Source organism: Rhineura floridana, chromosome 4, assembly GCF_030035675.1.
Source record: "Rhineura floridana isolate rRhiFlo1 chromosome 4, rRhiFlo1.hap2, whole genome shotgun sequence".
Classification (NCBI taxonomy): Eukaryota; Metazoa; Chordata; class Lepidosauria; order Squamata; family Rhineuridae; genus Rhineura; species Rhineura floridana.
In genome coordinates this window covers 146109767-146128900 of record NC_084483.1, presented here as the reverse complement: position 1 = coordinate 146128900, position 19134 = coordinate 146109767, and the positions used below count along the sequence as shown (strand labels likewise).

The following is a 19134-nucleotide window of genomic DNA, read 5'->3' as shown; positions in this document are numbered from 1 at the left end:
ATTATGAGAAATCGGGGGGGGGGTAGATTCTATGGCTTATAATTAGCAAATGGGTCAATATACTGATTAGAAACCTGGCAGTATAGGGAGAGTTAAGTTTGAGGATAGTCCATGTCATATTTGGAGTAGAAAGGATCAGAAGTGGATTATTTTGAACTTCATGCCGCCTGCAGGTGGGGATCATTTTTCTTCCACAGCCTTTGCTGGAATGAATTTCCCAGAAAGATTTCTCCATTTGTATCACATTGTTTGGGACATGGTTTGTGGTTTTAGGTCAAGAGGAATGTCTAGTATGCCATTTTAATTCATGAGTTGTGTAACATGTTTGCAATTTTTCTTAAAAAGGCATTTTGTGGGTAATGTTATTCAATGGAACATGCTCAGTATGAGCCTATTGTGAGAGATGGTTAAGTAGGGAGGTGTTGAATTGAACCCCCTGACAGAGCTATATAATTTTGATTAGATTCAGTGCCAGCACCAGCAATTCCCTGCATGGCGAGTAAAGGTGGATGAGAGTCAGTGAACTTCAGGAGGGGGCAGGAAAGGGGAGTCTTCCTTGTCTGAGAAAAAAGGGTTAGAAGAGGTATTGAAGGAAATGAGAGGGGTCACTATTTTATTTTTTAAATAGTAAATTGAAGTGAATGTAATAGGAAGCATGAGAGAGAATGGCAGTTTAGAGGGAGAGGATAAGTTACAAGTTGTAAACTACTTAGAGGTTTTGTTACAGTCAAGCAGTATATGAATTTTGTTAAATAAGTGTGAAAGGAGAAAAGGAGGAGAAATTAGAGATATGTAAACACACTTTGAGATACATTGGGGGAGGGAAATATACCATAACCCCCCTCTAACTAGAGTCTTCTTTCTCAAATGGTGAGTTGAGTCAGAATACCTTCACAGCACATCATCATCATCATCATCATCGAAGGGGAGAAAAATGGCGTCCTGGTGAGACGCAGTTACAGGAGCTCTCTACCTCATATTTTCTTTTCAAGGGCTTTAATCTATTGTTTACCATTTATTGCTTTATTATACCTTATTGTTCAGCAGGCAGCTGCTATCTTGCCCTCAAATTGCTATTTTACGGCTTATCACTGGCTTCTCTGAAGAAAGCATAACAAAAACAACAATTCTCTTCTGCTCATTACCAGCTTACTGAGTAAGTAATCTTTGTGACTAATAGCCAGGGAGTAACCCTTTACTATCGAAGAATGTTACACCAAAGATTTTTAGACCATTCATCATGTTGAAAGCTTGAACGTATTCCGCTGTGCCAGAATTAGAGCTTTAAATTCTCCCTGGGTTACTACCATCAGTTTTGCTTCAATGGTGTTAACAAGAAGTGCGAGAAAAGCCCTGGGCGTCTCCCCCTTGTTTGAGAGTATGGCACAGCTGAGAAGGATGAGGCAAAAAAAAAGAAATCTACAGCTGAAGCCTCCGTCAGCCATACTTACTCCTGAATCCAAGGATAAGGAACTCAAGGGCCATACAAAAATAACACAATTTTTTACTTCACTTACAAATGAAAGGTCCCTTGAGAACTCCCCCCAAGACACTCAGTTACCTCATGACTGGTCCTTTTCCTTTAAAGACAATCTTCAGACAATTCCAGAGGACTACTCGGCCTTAAGTTTGGCAGCTGAGATAGCTTTGGCAGAACCTCCTTATAAGGAAGCCCCTTCTTCTTCTACGGATACTGGAACTCTCTTCCTAGACCCTACTACAACTCTATCCTATAAATCCCATAAACAAGTTTCAATGAACGATATAAAGGATCCCAAGGATGGCACAGATAATATATTTCTATTTGAGAAGCATCGATCGACTCCTCCCATTTCAGATTTGACCAAGGCTCTACCTGAGTTAGAAGACTATAAGACGACGAATGTGACAATTACAGACAATTCACAATATAAGGAATTGAATATGGCTAACAAGGATGATATGGGTACCCCGCATCCAAATTGTTACCAACGGAATCAGGAAATTGATGAGGTTAGCCCAGCCGTTATGGGGTGGCTGCTTATGCTTGCTATGGACTTTGATCATATGAAATCCTGTCTGACAGAGTGCAACTATTTATTATTGACCTTAGTTAATATGGATATTAGTGATACATCTATTAAAATTAAGGTGGATCCTATTTCTCATAGCCTCCCTCAAACTGCTGCCCATAAGAAGTCTCACACTCTTGTTAAGGAGAAGAATGGGATAAGATCCCAGAGGTATGGGAAGGCCAAGACTAACCGTATTATACCAACAAAACATAAAATGGGGAAAAAGCCAAAGAACGTGAAAAATTACAAGTTACCTCGCAGGAGGAAAATGAACTTTAAGAAATTATTTACATTGTTGGAGAAGTGTCCAGTGGAGAAAGAAGCACAAACCTAAATCCACCCCCTAAGAGTATAGAGACACTAACTCTGATGGGGGGTGGGTTGTTGACTATACTAATAAACTGAAGCTCAATCCAGACAAGACCGAGACGCTGCTGGTGAGTGCCTTCACTGCCCAGATGGAGGATGTTCATCCTGTTCTTGATGGGGTTACACTCCCCTTGAAGGAACAGGTTCGTAGCTTGGGAGTTCTTTTCGATCCTTCCTTGTCTCTCGAGGCCCAGGTGGCCTCGGTGGCACGGAACGCTTTCTACCATCTTCGATTGGTAGCCCAGCTACGTCCCTATCTGGACAGTGATGACCTCGCCTCGGTTGTTCACGCTCTGGTAACTTCTAGGTTGGACTACTGCAATGCGCTCTACGTTGGGCTGCCCTTGAAGATAGTTCGGAAACTACAGTTAGTCCAGAATGCAGCGGCCAGACTATTGACGCGGACCAGACGGTCCGCTCATATAACACCTGTTCTGGCCCATCTGCACTGGCTTCCTATTTGTTTCTGGGCTAAATTCAAAGTGCTGGTTTTGACCTATAAAGCCCTACATGGCATGGGACTGCAATACCTGGTGCAACGCCTCTCCCAATATGAAACTACCCGTACACTGCGCTCGACATCTAAAGCCCTCCTCCGAGTGCCATCACATCGAGAAGCTCGGAGGGCGGTGACTAGATCCAGGGCCTTTTCGGTGGTGGCCCCCGAATTGTGGAATAGTCTCCCCGATGAGGTACGCCTGGCGCCGACGCTGCTATCTTTTCAGCACCAGGTGAAAACCTTTTTATACTCCCAGGCATTTTAAAAAAATTTAAATATTCTATTTTTTAAAAAAAATGTTTTATAGTGTATTTTAAAACAGTATTTCATTACTGGTATATTCTGATGTTGTTTGGTTTTTGTTCTTTGTTTGTTTTGCTTTTTGATTTTCTTATATTTGTTCTATTCATATATTTTCTTGTTTATCCTCTATGTACACCGCCCAGAGAGCCTTTTGGCTTAGGGCAGTATATAAATTAAATAAAATAAAATAAATAAATAAATAAATAAATAAATAAATATACCTTCTGAGAAATCTCAGATGGGAAAAGATGTAGTCATTAAGGACATTGCTAATATGGTTCTAACTCCTATAGCCATCTCTCCTCCTCTCTCTTTTCCACCTCTTTGCACACAGGCCTCTTACCTGCCCTTGCAAGACCCTTGGCATGATGCAGTCATGAAAGAATCTTCAATTCAGCGATTAGGAGGACAGTCAATATTCCCAAAATGGAATCTAGTCTTGAATCCTCTTAAACTTGTATTTGAGAACTTCCCTAAGCCTAGGGGAATTTTATCGCAAAACGATCGGATTTATCATCTTTTTGGACTTCTGAAAGATATCGCTGAGACTCGCATTTTGGTAACTGATATCCAACAGGTTGAATACCTGTTCTACAACGGTATAAAGGCATGTGCAGTCATCCTATTTGTCTCTCGTTTTGCGGCAAACTGTGTTCTTTCCACCAGGTACAATCTAGCCTGCTATGGTATAAATATTTCTAGATACTTTGAGAATAGGGCGCTTCCCGAAGCCCTATTCTCTTGTGGTAGGCCGCATCAACAACTAGACAAGTCGAACCATGCCGAGCTTATCGACTTTACAACTGTGGCTTTGCGCCCAAATCAGCTGGGGACTTCAGCTCTTAGGCCATGCCAACAGCAGCTCAAGCCAATGCAGACTTATGCCACACCTATTGACGCTACAACTGAGACCTCGTGCCCGGAACATCTGAGGACCACAGACGCTGGATGTCAGGATCCTGCCTATTTGAGTGGAGAGTCTAGTGTTCCTTTTACCTTTGAAGAATTATCACTAATAGATGCTTACTCAGCTCTTTCATCGGCGGGGCAAATTGAAATCTTGAATAGACTGGAGAACTTAAAACTTCATCTGGAAAGACTGGTAGTACAAGAGAAATCTCCCCCTGTTCCCGCCTTGATGGACTCTATGCCAAATCCAAGGTTACTTACAAAGGAGTCGTGTTCTCGGGGAAGGGTGATAAATGGCTTGTATCTCCCACCTCCCTTGTTTAATAGTGCCGGGAATCAGTGTGTGGGCGGATCAATACCAGTTATTAGTGTGCAAAGAAGGGGGATGGAAGATTCCCCCATTAGCACAAATGAGAATTCTTCTCCCGATCTTTTGGATGCTTATAATTTAGCCAGACATGCAAAACCAACATTGCCTGATCTTTGGACTAGGATGAGATTTCTGGAACCTGAGGAGCTGGGGCTTCCCGATAACCCTCTTGGGAACAGAGGTTTACAAAGCCCTCCATCCCAGCTCCCTCTGGAACCACTTTGTGTTCCGGCTAAGTCCCAAAGTCAGCCCAGTAAGACAGTAGTAAAGGGGGAAGTCTTAAGGGCTGTATCAGTACCTCTATGGACTGTGATTTCATGTGTATAGACTGACAATTGTCAGCTCTATCCTGGAACATCATGGGCTGGGAGAGTAAGTTATATGATGAGGATTTTGTTGACTATCTCTGTAAGTTTAAGATCATCTGTCTCCAGGAAACCTGGGTTGTAAATCCAGCTAAAATGTATTTGCATGGTTATTGTGCTTTCTCCACCCCAGCAGTAAAACAATCATTAAAAGGTCGTGGTAGTGGAGGACTCACTACCTTTATCTTGGCTGATCTGTCAGCTGAGGTTTATCATTTGCCCACTACTCTCCCGCAATATGTCCAGATCCTCAGGATTAAGGGCAAACCTGTAGGATCCCTTATTTGTATAAACATCTACTTTCCCCCTTCGCAAGCAAAGTCCCTGGGTCACAATAGTGTTTGGGACCGGCTAGCTGAAACTCTTATACAAGTAGAGCTTCAATTTGCTAACGACCGCCTCCTCCTTTGTGGGGATTTTAACGCCAGATTGGGCGATCTATGGTCTGGTGGTGTAACATCTACCAACTGGGGTCCACCCTGTCAGACTGGCATGTTTTGTAAGATCCTACAAGATAAAAAATTGAATGGCCAGGGTAAGCATTTGGTAGAACTTGCATTGGCACATCACCTTGAAATATTGAATGGCTCAGATGTCGACTTTTCCAAAGGTGCTTTCACTTATTTAAATACCCGGGGTGCCAGCACAATTGATTATATGATGGTTTCCCATACACTACTATCAGACATCCTTGGATTTGTTGTTGATCACAGGACGGAAAGTGATCACTTTCCCCTTCGGTTACATCTAAGTCCAATTTTCTCAACTTTTTCACATTCTTTGCCACTTTCTGATGGTTTAGTGGTGGCGGAACGGAGAGCCCTTTGGTCTAATAATTTGTGTCTATCTATTGCAAAACTTGTTGAGGATAACTTTCTCCAATCCCTTTGTTTGGGATACTGAGGTGGACCCTTTGATAGCATACCAGACGATTTTGGCCTATTTAAAACCTAAATTGACCTGGAAAGATCACCCTATGGGTAATAGACATAATGGCAATGTCTGGTTTGACCAGGAATGTAAGATTGCCAAGAGAAGGTTGGCGTCCTGCCTTCGACAGATAGGTAGGTGTCCGAGGAATTTCTCCCCTGACCTTTTGGCGGCCTTGAGATCTTCATATAAACGTCTCCTGAAACAAAAAAAAGTTGCTTTTGTGGAATCCTGCTGGCGACAATTAGCTATGACGGTGACAGAAAAAAGGAACAACAGTTCTGGGACCCCGTGGCGACAGGTATGGGTACATCTAGGCCTATAATTTTAGGACAGATATCAGCGTCAGCCTGGCATTCACATTTTAGCCGACTTTATACATCATACTCTACCCCCCCTAAAGCCCTTGTCGGCACCACTGAATCGTCTTTACCATCTTGGCCACCGGTCACGCCAATCCAAGTAAGATTGCTTATTGACTCTCTTAGAGCCGGTAAAGCCCCCGGCGAGGATTTTTTACCCCCCGAAATTTTTAAGCAGTTTCCGGACTGGTGGGCTCCTATTCTTGCCAAGCTTTTTACACAGATTAACGACTCGGGCATTGTTCCCGATGGCTGGCGACAAAGTATACTTGTACCGATTTACAAAAAAGGGGATAGGCAGGATCCTGGTAATTACTGCCCAATTAGCTTATTAAATGTAGCGGCAAAGCTATATAGTAAGTATCTTCTAAATAAGCTGGAAGACTGGGAAACTGAAAACCAATTCATTTTCCCAGAACAAGTGGGATTTAGAAAGAGTCTTTGTCCTATTCATCATTGTCTGACTTTATTATTTGGCCAAACAAAGTATTCTTGGGCCAACAAAACATCTATATGTTGCATTTGTGGATTTGGCAGCTGCCTTCGATTCAATAGACTGGAATCTTTTGTGGACCAAAATGGCCAATCTTAATATCGATAGCCGCCTTTTATTTTTGTTAAAGACACTGTACACCAATACATCGACACGTGTGAGGGTGGGTACCTTAGGTGCATTATCAGACCCCATAGTGGTAGATAAAGGGGTAAAGCAAGGCTGCCTCTTGGCTCCTTTGCTTTCTAATATCTACTTGAATAATATTGTCTCTGAACTATTGGGTTCTGAATTTTTTTCCCCCTCTATAGGGAGCAGAAAAGTTTCAGTGTTGCTATACGCTGATGATATGATCCTTTTGTCTATTGTCCCTATTGGCCTATGGAGAACTCTGCGGAAACTCCAGGATTATTGTTCCAAGGAAAAGTTGCAGGTTAACTACGAGAAGACAAAAGTAATGGTATTTGGCAAAAGACATGTCAAGCTCAAATGGTCAATAGCCGATCACCACCTAGAACAATGCCGAGTTTTTAAATATTTGGGAATATACTTTACAGACACACTTTCCTGGAAAAAACACATTGAAATGACTAAAGTGCTTGCGGTTAAAACATCAGGGGCTATTTTAAAATTTTACCGCACGACGGGTGGTAATCTAGTTGATCCCGCTTTAAAAATTTTCCAGAGTAAGGTTATTTCCCAGATCTTGTATGGTGCAGCAGTATGGGGTTGGGATGAATCTTCCATCTTAAGCCTAGAGTCTATCCAAAATAATTTTTTGAGAAGGCTCTTGGCGTTACCCTCCGGTACCCCTGCAGTGATGCTCCGAGCAGAAACGGGATTTCCCACGCTGAGAGCTCGCATTCATAACATTCTTCTTAATTTTCGGAGATTGCTAAAAGAAACCCCGGCTAAAGTACTACTTAATCTCTGTTTTGACCAAGCTCTAGGTATTAAGTTATGGAGTTTAAGAGCTGATAATTTACTCCAAATATACCACATACTACCCCAAGACTCCTCTCTTTTAGCTAATAAAGTGAAGTTACGCGACACCATCTATCAGTATAGCTATTATATAGATGATTTGTCTTTGATTAACTCCAGAGTTTCCTGTTGGTATTGGACTTTTAAATTTGATCATGCCAGAGCTGCATATTTGACTCTTTCCATCCCTGTAATACTTAGACAGGCATTTACAGCTCTTCGCTTTTATTCAATGCCAAATGCAATTAGAGAGGGGCGTTTCACTGGGACTCCATGGGCTCAGAGATTCTGTGTATGCGGCAGACGGAAGGTCGAGGACCTTCCCCATTACTTGCTGCTCTGTCCTATTTATTCGAACCCTCGGGTTAAATAGCTGATGGGACTGTTGGCAGGTCGGGATCTGATTTCTGATCGCAAAAAAATATGCTATTTGATGGCCGATGTAAATGCTGATGTTACCCATAGAGTGTCTTTATATGCTTTGGCAGCTCAGAAATTACGTGCACAGTACACGTCGAATTAGTATGTTGATTCTAATTTTGTTTTACCCAGTGATGGTATAAGCCCTTGATTTGATAAATTTTGTACGCTTCGCTGAGCTGTTTGCTCATTTTATAATGATTTTACTAATGATTGTATTACTGGGTTATGACTAAAATGCCCTGTGATATCTCTGTTAAATGCCCTTTTAGTATTGGTTTTAACCATTTTAATGTGGGCTGTGCTGTATTTGCGATGGCCTACGGCTCTGCAATAAAGTTTATTTGGAGTCATCATCATCATTATTTATATCCCGCCTTTTGGCCAAAGGCCCTCAAGGCGGCTTACAAGAAAAATGAACAGAAGTATAAAATACATCAATGAAAGCAGTACAATTTACAAAACTTAAACTAAATAACAAGTAACATTAAGAAAGAAAGAAAACATGTCAGCTGGTATAGTTTCCTGAATTTCTGCCTGATGCATCCATAAAATGTATTGTGTTCTCTCACCACAGCAACACATTGTGATTGTCCAGACAGACACTCTTCAGTTGCAGCTTACCCAAACACTTCTTATGTATGCACCTAAGAATGTTTGCATTCAGTTGCAGGGAGTCCATGTTTCTGTTTCATTGAACAGACATATCTGTCATGCTGCTCCACAGCAGCGGTGACACTTGAATTAACCACATCATAGGATAGCATGCCATATCCATATTGATTAACAACTGCAATTTCCTGGCATTTATGAACATGGAAAGCGCTTAACTCAATATGTTAAATTGAAAGGGGTTTTTTTGTTAATTGAGTCATGATTAATAGCTATTGGTAAATCTGTTCCTCCCCTTCTCTCTGTTTCTCTCTCTCTTTCTCCCACACCATCCTCCACCTAGTCAGTCATTCTGAGAAACACTTTTTAAAAATGAACCCAAGTTTAATACTTACTTGCAAAAAGTACTTTGTCTGCTGTCACTAACTGTGTTTTGAACCACTCATTTGATTTTGTTCCTGTCTCAACATAATTGTGGCAAATTTTCAGATCAAAAGTGAAAAGGGCTTTTTCTTCCCACCTTGGTAAGTGAATAAAAGGCAGTCCATCATATTCCTGACAAGCCTGAAATATTCATGGAGATGCGCTCAAAGAATTGGGCCCTGGAAACATGGTAGGAATGCCAAATGATCTGCTGAAAATGGATTAGATTTCAGTGACAGTTTAGAAAATGAACAGCGGAGGAAGTATTTCAAGCACAGATAGACCGTTCAATATGATCTGTGCTTATTATGGTGGGATTTAAGTGTCACAAAATGACAAAAGATACTAGTAAAGGTCAGCAAGCCGGCCAAAAACAATCTCAAATCCATAAAGAAAAAATATTCCTTAGGTATAAAATAAAAAGCTGGGAAATTAGCAAGGCTACAGTAACTAAGGAGCCCTAAATCAACAGAAAAGCAATGGACTAAAAGCGGACAGAAGGAAGAAAACCTGGAAGATTTATGACTTAATAGCAAATGTTAATGTTTATGAAGCAGCTTTCTTCATATGTTTCCATGAGTAAAATCCCACAAGAAATATTGCTAAAATAGCCCTGCAGATATAAATAGGAGTGCACAAAATCTTTGGTGTTCTCGACTGTATTGGTAGTTGAGAAGAGGAGATGGTTTGTGCATATACTGAATTCACTCGAATGTGAAAAGAAATCATGACATGATTATCAGATTTACTTTCTTCCCACAGTGTTTTGATGAAGTGCACTTCACAGTACCCTTTATGATCTGATTTGATCAATGTATATATGTGCTGGTGCACCTCAATAGTGTAAACTGGAAACGTGCAGAACATGAGCAACAGTTTGAGCAACGGCTAGAAATCATAAACAGAAGACTGGTGGATCATTAGTGCATCACTGCCACTTGTGAAACAAGATTATACAATTCAGAAGTCCAAACTGTGGGTGGGAAGAATGGGGGGGGCATAACTGTTTTATTGGCTCCTTTCTTCGGCTGTTTTCACACTGCACTTTATTCTGTCATTCTGACAATTCCTTGCCTGGTAATTTGCACATTTTATTTGATCTTTCACATGACATAAAAGCTAGGTCCAGAAATCTAGTAGAATATACTGGAAATTTAGCAGTCATTTCTGTCATAAATGATTCTAGAAATAATCAGTTTGCAAGCTTGGGAACCTGGAAAATCGTGCAAGTTTTGTGCTAGCTGCAACTGTGCACGTGACAGGCATCCCAACATGCAATGCATTGCGGCCCTTTAGACATGCTTCATTTTTTTGCCTTGTTTTTGTTTTTGCCTGACAAAAATTGTACTGGTATTCCAGCACAGGCACGGATAGCAGCTTCCCCTTCCTCCTTTTCCCACACACCCCTTTCTGCAGACACCCCACAAAAACAATACTAAAGGGAAAGGGGTTGCATGACGATGTATGAGATGTTAGACCTGCACATAAGAGGTTGCCTTGGGCTGCTTCTGGGAAGAAGGGTGGGATATAAATTTAATAAATGAAATAAATGAAAATAATATGGGGTGAGGAAAAATTCAGCTTGAGTTAAGGAGCGGTCAGCCACATTCTGTAGCTGAGGAACTACTGGTGTATTGACATACAGCAGCAGAAATGTTAAAAAAGCCCGCTCTAACTCGTGCAGTAAATTATGGGGGAATTATAGTGTGCATGTGTATAACGGGTGAGGGACGTTGCAGTAGTATGAAAGGCATTTGTGTGAAATGCCAGTATATCAGCTGAAAAAGCCATGGTTCCTTAACGCGACAGGCACTGCGGTGTGAAAACAGAATTTTAGAAATCAGGACAGAAGAGCTGCCATTTTAATCTGCAAAACTGATGCCATAAGCCCCATGTGTGAAAGTAGCCCTCTTGTTTGTTAAATTGCCGTATCTGTGTGTCTCCTTTTAGCCTAATAACATTCAAGGTGGCTTTCAATTTGTTTACAACCAGTAGAAAGCTAAGGCAATAAAGCTGTAAGCCTGTGACCCCCTGGGAGACCTTTGCATGATGACTTATTTTCCCAGCTCACTGCCTCTCTGCTCACTGCCACAGGATCACCTGACACTTTTCCCCACTGACATTGCAGCTCTGACTTTCGTAGGGCAAAAAAGTGGACCCAATGAGAGAAGGGCTGGGAGCAACTTGGATCTAGAGGATTCAAAGCCATTCCAGTCCCCGAACATGCCCCGAACTGGGGAAAAAAATTGAAAATGCTCAGGAGCATGTCTAATTCTCTCCATTCCATTATTTACAATGGGAGGGGAAATGTGGCGATTATGGTGGGGAGTTGGGAAAAAACAACAACCTGGAAACAGCTTATTTCCCCACCCTTGTTTTAGGAATGGGTGAGAATTTCAATTCAGTTCGCATTTCAAGCTGAATCTATCAAATCCACAATTTCTGAAACAATATGAGAACCAAAACACAGTCATCCTTTGAAATTCAAATGAATTTGAATTTTGTGATGCAGTTTGCCAGCCAACCAGTGTTTATGTTATGTGCCTTCAAGTTGATTATGACTTATGGCGACCCTACGAATCAGCAACCTCCAATAGCATCTGTTATAAACCATCCTGTTCAGATCTTGTAAGTTCAGGTCTGTGCCTTCCTTTATGGAATCAATCAATCTCTTGTTTGGTCTTCCTCTTTTTCTATTCCCTTCTGTTTTTCCCAGCATTGTCTTTTCTAGTGAATTGTGTCTTCTCATTATGTGTCCAAAGCATGATAACCTCAGTTTCATCATTTTAGCTTCTAGTGATAATTCTGGTTTAATTTGTTCTAACACCCAATTATTTGTCTTTTTCTTGGACCATGGTGTCTGCAAAGCTCTCCTCCACATTTCAAATGAGATGATTTTTCTCTTATCCACTTTTTTCACTGTCCAACTTTCACATCCATACGTAGAGATTGGGAATACCATGGTCTGTATGATCCTGACATTACTGTTCATTGATACATCTTTGCATTTGAGGACCTTTTCTAGTTTTCTCATTGCTACCCTCACCTGTCCTAGCCTTCTTCTGATTTCTTGAGTATTGTCTCCATTTTGGTTCTGCTAGTAGTATGGTATCATCTGCATATCTTAAATTATTGATATTTCTCCCTCCAGTTTTCTCACCTCCTTCATCTTGGTTCAATCCCGCTTTCTGTATGATATGTTCTGCATATAGATTAAACAAATGGGGTGATAAAATACACCTCTGTCTCACACGCTTTCCGAGTGGGAACCAGTTGGTTTCTCCATATTCTGTCCTTACAGCAGTCTCTTCTCCAGAGTATAGGTTGTGCATCAGAACAATCAGATGCTGTGGCACCCCCATTTATTTTAAAGTATTCCATAGTTTTTTGTGATCTACACAATCACAATCAGCTTTGCGGTAATCTATACAGCACAGAGTGATTTGCCACCACACCAAAGAAGACTCGTGACACATATATGGAGAAATTTTATATTTATTAAAATATAACACATAATCAATCAAATTCAAATCAGCCAATTAATGAATATAAAATACTTCGGGCAGGTGAAGCTCAACCTTTCTATAAGGGTCTAGACCCTCCAAACCAGGAGGCAAGTCAGTCACATCGTACTGCAACTCCCCAGTCAAGGATGTGGGAAAACATCCCTCCTTGCAATTGGAGTCAGGTATGTGGTTCCAACCTCCGCATCCTGGCCCCGCCGTACAGGCGTTCACCATGATGCGCAAGTCGGTCCCACGTGGACACTCCCCAGATCCACACCAGACATTACGCCTTGATGTTTCACCAGGGGGTGCCCTTAACCAAAATGCCTCATCCACCTCAATTTTAACCCCAATTACCTCACCTGCCTGAATTCGACACCACGAGAGGGGATCAGCTGAAGCTTGGTCCCCTCAACCCAAAGATAAAAGAGCCCCCAAACCCAACCTATAATCCTCCAATAATAAATCACACCCACTCTCCGATAGATGGACACCATCATCCCGAAACAAATGTGGGAAATGAAAGTGAATCCTGTCATGCAGGATATAAGCCCCACCTAATGACAAAACCAAATTCCTAACCTTCCTATTCAACCACTTTCTGGATCTATCGATTCTGTTAGGGTGCTGTGCACCCCTCCAAACACGTCTCACCAGCATATCGGACCACACTAGAACAAGGTCCGGATATGACTGGATGAGTCCAGTGAAATCCTGCGTGATCTTGAGCAGCAGATCCATACCTGGCCGCTGCACCAAGTCATTTTCACCCAAATGAACCACCATCACATGGGGCCTATTAGATGATGACATAATACGACACACCGAAGGCATGAACGCATCCCAAAGCATGCCCCTCTGAGCCTCCCAGCCAACCGTTGCTCTAGCAGAAAGCTGAAGCTGTGTCCCGGCAAGAGTAGAGAAGGCCCTCCGATGGGCCCAAAATAAAATCGAGTGGCCACACAGGATGACCCTCACAGGCACTGGAAGGCTCAGCACACCTAAGAAAAGAAAGAACAACACATTAGAATGAATACCTGATATAAGACTTAAAAGCAGAAGAACGCCACCTTCCTAATGCCTGGATATCCTCAACGCTCATGCCTATGAGGGCAGCGGCTGTAGCCACCCCAATCCGAAAGGAATGCAGCCCATAGACTCCAGCATCGCGACCACTGGCCAACAAGGCCCGCTGAACAATGGCCCAAAATTGAAATTGAGTCAGGGCAGAACCATCCGCATGTATAAAGAGATAACGCTGGCCCGCTGGCCTGATAGACAAAAATAGATGCACTGCAGCAAGGGGGCATAATTCAGGAACCTTGCAAACATTCAATGAAATAATACTGCCACGGCCCTTTTGATCAGTCTTAGAGACTCGAAGGGAAAGCCTAATTATATCAGCACCTAATGTGCAATCGCCAAAGCAGAAGGCTCGGTAGGACACATCACACTTCGAGGAAGCCAATACTTCACTAGTGCGAAGAGCACCATAGAACATCGTCAGTGTTACTGCGGTGAACAGGTGCGACTCATACAGCGATGAGCACATAGACCTAAATAAAGGCAGGATCTGAAGGAGAACACCGGGTGTGATTGGTCTCCTTCGGTCAGCGGGCCTGTGGGCAGAACGCGACCAACCCTGAAGGACCTTTCTGACCCTAAAATCTACAGAATGATCCTGCAATCCTCTGGCCTTAGAAATGAAGGCTAGCACAGAGAGGTGTCCGGCGATGGTAGAAACAGAATTATTTTGCCCTTTTAAATATAACATGAACTGCAGCAAATGTGAAACAGGAATAGGCCATGCAGGAGGCAAAGCACTACTGGCATGAAAAGCCTGGAATGTTCCAAGAGCACACTGATACGCTCTCTGAGTGTTGGGAGCAAGGGCAGAGGCTATGGCGGCCCCAACTTTTAATTCCCAAGGCTCCACAGGAAGAAGGGGACCGGGACTGAATCCTGAGCTGCTCCTGGTGCCAGTTCCCGGAAACGTGCCATCTGTAAGCGGGAGAGAGCATCAGCAACACAATTCTGTAATCCCGGAACGTGGTGAGCTACAAATAAAATATTAAAACGCAAGCATTGCAATACAAAGGCCCGCACCAGGCGCATCACCTGAGGAGATTTTGAAGTCTGGGTATTGACCACACACACTGTGGACAAATTATCACACCAGAAATGCACAGTGCGATTTTGGAATGCCAAAGGCCAAATATAGACTGCCACCACAATTGGGAAGAATTCCAAAAAGGTCATGTTTGAAGTGAGCCCAGAAGCTAGCCACTCTGAAGGCCATCTCTCAGCGCACCATTGAGATCTAAAAATTACACCGAAACCAAACTGAGCGCAATCTCTGCCTCAATGTGAGCAACTTATCCTGAGGCAGACTGGAAGATTGAGACTGCGTATCCAAAAGAATCCCCCAAAATGAAAGGGAAGTAGAAGGGCCCTCAGACTTTTCGGGAGCTAAAGGAACACCCAATTCCATAGTTAACTCTTCAAAAGTTCGCATCAAATGCAGACAATGAGAAGTGCCTGCAGGGCCAATGAACAAAAAATTGTCCAAATAACAAGCAGACAAGGAAGAACCGGCCCTTGTCCGTAAGGCCCACTCGAGGAATGTGCTAAAGGTCTCAAATGCAGCACAGGACACGGAGCATCCCATAGGCATTGCCCTATCTACATAATACTGGCCTTGAAAACAAAAACCTAATAAATCAACATCGTCAGGGTGCACTGGGAGCAATCGAAATGCCGACTTTATGTCACACTTCACCGTCAAAGCACCCTTTCCAGCCTTCCTGACTACCTTAACAGCCTCATCAAAGGAAGTATAACGAACTGATGTATATAATGATGAAATACCATCATTAACAGAGGCACCTTTTGGGAAAGACAAATTATGAATAAGGCGATATTCACCCGGCTGTTTTTTGGGAACTATACCGATAGGAGAAATCCTCAAATTCGACAAGGGAGGGTAAGTAAAAGGGCCAGAAATCCTATCAGCAGCTATTTCTTTATTTAATTTTGTAAGAACCACAGGAGCCAAAGCCAAAACAGAAGGCTGATTGGCAGGGGAAGTGGGAACCCTCGGGCCTTCGAAAGGAATATGAAAACCCTCTGAAAAACCATACCAAAGGCATCTAGCCGCATATCTATTGGGATAGCTATTCAATAATCTCGCTAGGGGAAGCAACCTAATAGGGCTACTGGCCTTGCGACGTACTGCCGCTGTTGCCAGATCCACGTTTAGGTTGTTGTTGTACCCCTGATCCCCTGCAAGCCGAATGGGCTCTCTGGCAGGTGGAACTGGGGTGAGTGCCACCGCAGAGTCCACATGCGTGCCTAAACCGACATGGGTGCCTATAACAGCGTCCAGTACTGTTGAAGGTCCAACAGACCTGAGGGGGTTGAACCCGCTGCCAGCCCTGGCTGGGACTGGAAGCTGAAGTCTACGCACACACCAAGAGATGCCCACTATCGGCTCTATCTCCCAATGAGGGTCTGGCTGAAGTCATAGAACACAGCCAAAGACCAGGATGTTCAACATCCCAGCGAAGAGTGGGGTCCAAGGCCGCCCTTTGCCTAAAATTCTCATCGTACTGCAACCAAGCGGTACCAGAGAATTCCCTAAAGGCCCTATGAATGATGTCCTGATATTTAATCAGGGACATGGCCCTGGATGGATAAACCTGAGTCATCACACCCATATACACAGTAAACACATTAAGCCAATTAGGCCATATGCGATCAACTTTCTTTCTTATCGCTACCTCACGCTCATTCGGATCCAAACCCTCTTTGGGCTTTATTTCAGATTCCTGAAAAAGGAGTGTGAATATATCAATATATTCACCACGCCAAATCTTTTCCTTAGTGGAAGATAGTAAGTGATCACCCAATGGCAGGGAGGTATCACCCTGTGGATATACACCAGAAGGAAGAGGCAGTGGAAGAGCAGGTGTACTAGCTGAAGCCACAGACGGCTGCCAGGGCATTACTGCCGCAGTGGGCCAAGGAAGCGCAGGCTGCTGTGGAACTAAAACACCTCCCATATAAACTAAGGATTGCTGTGCTCCACCTAGTGGCTGAGGAGCTGTAGAATACTGCTGTGTCTGCTGAACCTGCGTAGCAGAAGAATGTGATGGTACACACCACTCACCCGCATAAGCAGCTGGAGACGCAACCACTGCAGATGTATCTACCCCGGAAGGAACAGTAGGAAGAGCCAGGTTGTAGCGGATGCAGTTGTTCTTGGGGAATGCCAGTGCCAGCGGAGACTGGAAATTGGGAAGAAGTGGATGCCAAAGGTCCCGCAGATGTGCAGACTGGTACAGCTGGAATGGTGGAATCATCCCTGGGTGCTGCCGCTTCAAGGACACCAATTCTGACAACCAAATCAGAAAGAATGCCTGATTTAGTTGCCTTAGCCACCAAGCAGGCCGACTTCTTACCTGAAGGGGCGGTGCTAGGCCCTGCCCCTGGCTCTGAAGGACGCCTGTGCTCTCCCTCAAGGGCCTCCACCCTTGCAACCAAAGCACGAATTGTCCCCACATCATCTTTGTCATCCGAGGACAGGCACTCTTGCCGCGAGGGGGGGCGCTTAGTCGCCTGCTTCACCACTCGAACCCCTCTCTTTTGTTGAACCTTCTTTGGCGGCATGATGAATTCCAGCAAAACTTAACAATATTAACAACAACAACAACAACAATTATTAGCAATATGCAATGAAGACAAAACGCCTTTATGAAAATACCCAGTAACTGAGTCAACAACAACCTTATGAAGTGAAGAAAGAAATCACAGGCGCCACCCAATAGGCCAAATCAATTAATTTTTTTTTTTTTTGGTACTGGGAAATTAAAATGGGGGGGTAAATTTGAAGGGCAAATCAATTCAAAATTTATTATTAGTTGTGTATATATCTCTAAGTTAAATTTATTTATTTATTTACAGAAACAATATCACTTAATTATACTTAATTATCTATGTGGCTTAACTAATGAAATTAAATAAAAGAGAAGAGAACTATGGATTATATTTAAACTTAAATTAATTTCCTTTTTTATTTTACATATATATTTATTTAATGAAATTTACCAATCAATTATAAGCCAATTAATTTTTATTTTGTTTTAATTATTATTATTATTATTTTATTATTATTATTATTTTAATATCAAATGGGTAGATGGGCTAACTTATTAATTAATTCAAACCACAGGGAGCAATTCAATCCCAGCCTCACCCAAACTCGCCTACTACCTGGCTGAGTCAGGAACGCAGGACAATACTACAGAGATGCTGAGGCCCTTAGCAGCAGTAGACCAGCATGAAAAGCCTCCCGCGCCACCTCACAGCTGATCCGCGGGAAAAGGAGGGAAATTTAAATTGACTCGGTGGCAATCTGGGCACCCGACAGGGCCCCAGAGGCACTGAAAACAACGCACGCCGGGGCGCAAATCAACACAGCGCCAGGAGGGCAGGCCATGCGCCGTGACTATAGCGGCAGCCGACGGAGAGGAAAAGCCTCGCACGAGCTACCCAGCTGAGAAACAAACGTAACACAGGCTGCTGCAATCAAGCGCGGCACTGGCCTGCAAAGTAGTTTAAGTGATCCGAAACGATGGCCCTTTCCCTCGCTTCACAGCTGACCCACGGTAAGAGTATGCAGCTGTATATATTATAACGTTGGAGGCAGGGAGAATGCCACCTGCCCCTGATCTGCAGCTAATGTGTGGGGACTGATGATGAAGAAGGGGGGAAGGGGGTTAAGGGGGGTTAAGGGGGGGAAGGCGTTAAAGGACCCCCCCACACCCATTCCAGCCACCCAAACAATTAGAGGGGATTAAGGACGGAAAAACAAGAAAAAACTGGATAGCTTATACGATCACCAGTGACGACTCAGGAGCAAGGGTAACACGAAGAGCTGAAAGATCTAGCTCACAAGCTGTTTCGCAGCATGCCACAAGGCAAAAAAGGCACGTTTTTAGGGAGGAGCAGGCTATATATAGCTGCTCAATCCCTTTCCCAATTGGTCAGGTGCACAACCTGAGCAATTACAAATTTTTCTCGAACCTTCCCGAGTCTTCCCAGAAATAGGGTGGCGGCAAACCCGCCCCTTGCGAAATGCAGGAACATTATTCTTCTGAAATTCCTTATTCATAGGGTTTTCATGGTAAGACGTATTCAGAGGTAGTTTACCATTGCCTTCCTCTATACATACGGGGGAAAGCCTGCATGAAAATAACATGTAAAAATGCACGATATGATAAATTGCTTGCACAAATGTGTGCATTAGTCAAAACTCCCTACAAAAATATGTTTATCAGGAGATATTTGCATTAAAATGCTGGAGAATTTTCATGATATTTTTTTTTTAAATGCAGATTGCTGCAGAAATGTGGAGACCTGAATTTAAGATTGGAAAAATGAGAGAACTGAAACGGACAGATTTTCCCATCCCTACCTCATTTCCACCCTGTTGACTCAAGCTGGACAGGGCAGTTGTTGAAGCACCTTCAAATTT

At 43.1% G+C, this 19134-nt stretch overlaps 1 protein-coding gene across 1 annotated transcript; it reads left to right on the top strand.

Annotated features, from left to right (window-relative positions):
* The first annotated feature begins 947 nt into the window (after window positions 1–947).
* On the top strand, window positions 948–5278 carry LOC133384465 (uncharacterized). The gene is made up of 2 exons (XM_061626407.1): window positions 948–1992; window positions 3560–5278. Exons 1-2 carry the CDS (start codon window positions 1324–1326, stop codon window positions 4829–4831), a joined length of 1941 nt encoding a protein of 646 aa, XP_061482391.1. The 5' UTR covers window positions 948–1323; the 3' UTR covers window positions 4832–5278.
* The last annotated feature ends 13856 nt before the right edge of the window (window positions 5279–19134 follow it).

Bases quoted from the DNA above. Each gene is read 5' to 3' on its own strand.
- LOC133384465 (XM_061626407.1), top strand. From the start codon at position 1,324: ATGGTGTTAACAAGAAGTGCGAGAAAAGCCCTGGGCGTCTCCCCCTTG. The intron at 1,993-3,559 runs GTTAGCCCAGCC...CTTTGCACACAG, and splicing joins GGAATCAGGAAATTGATGAG to GCCTCTTACCTGCCCTTGCA.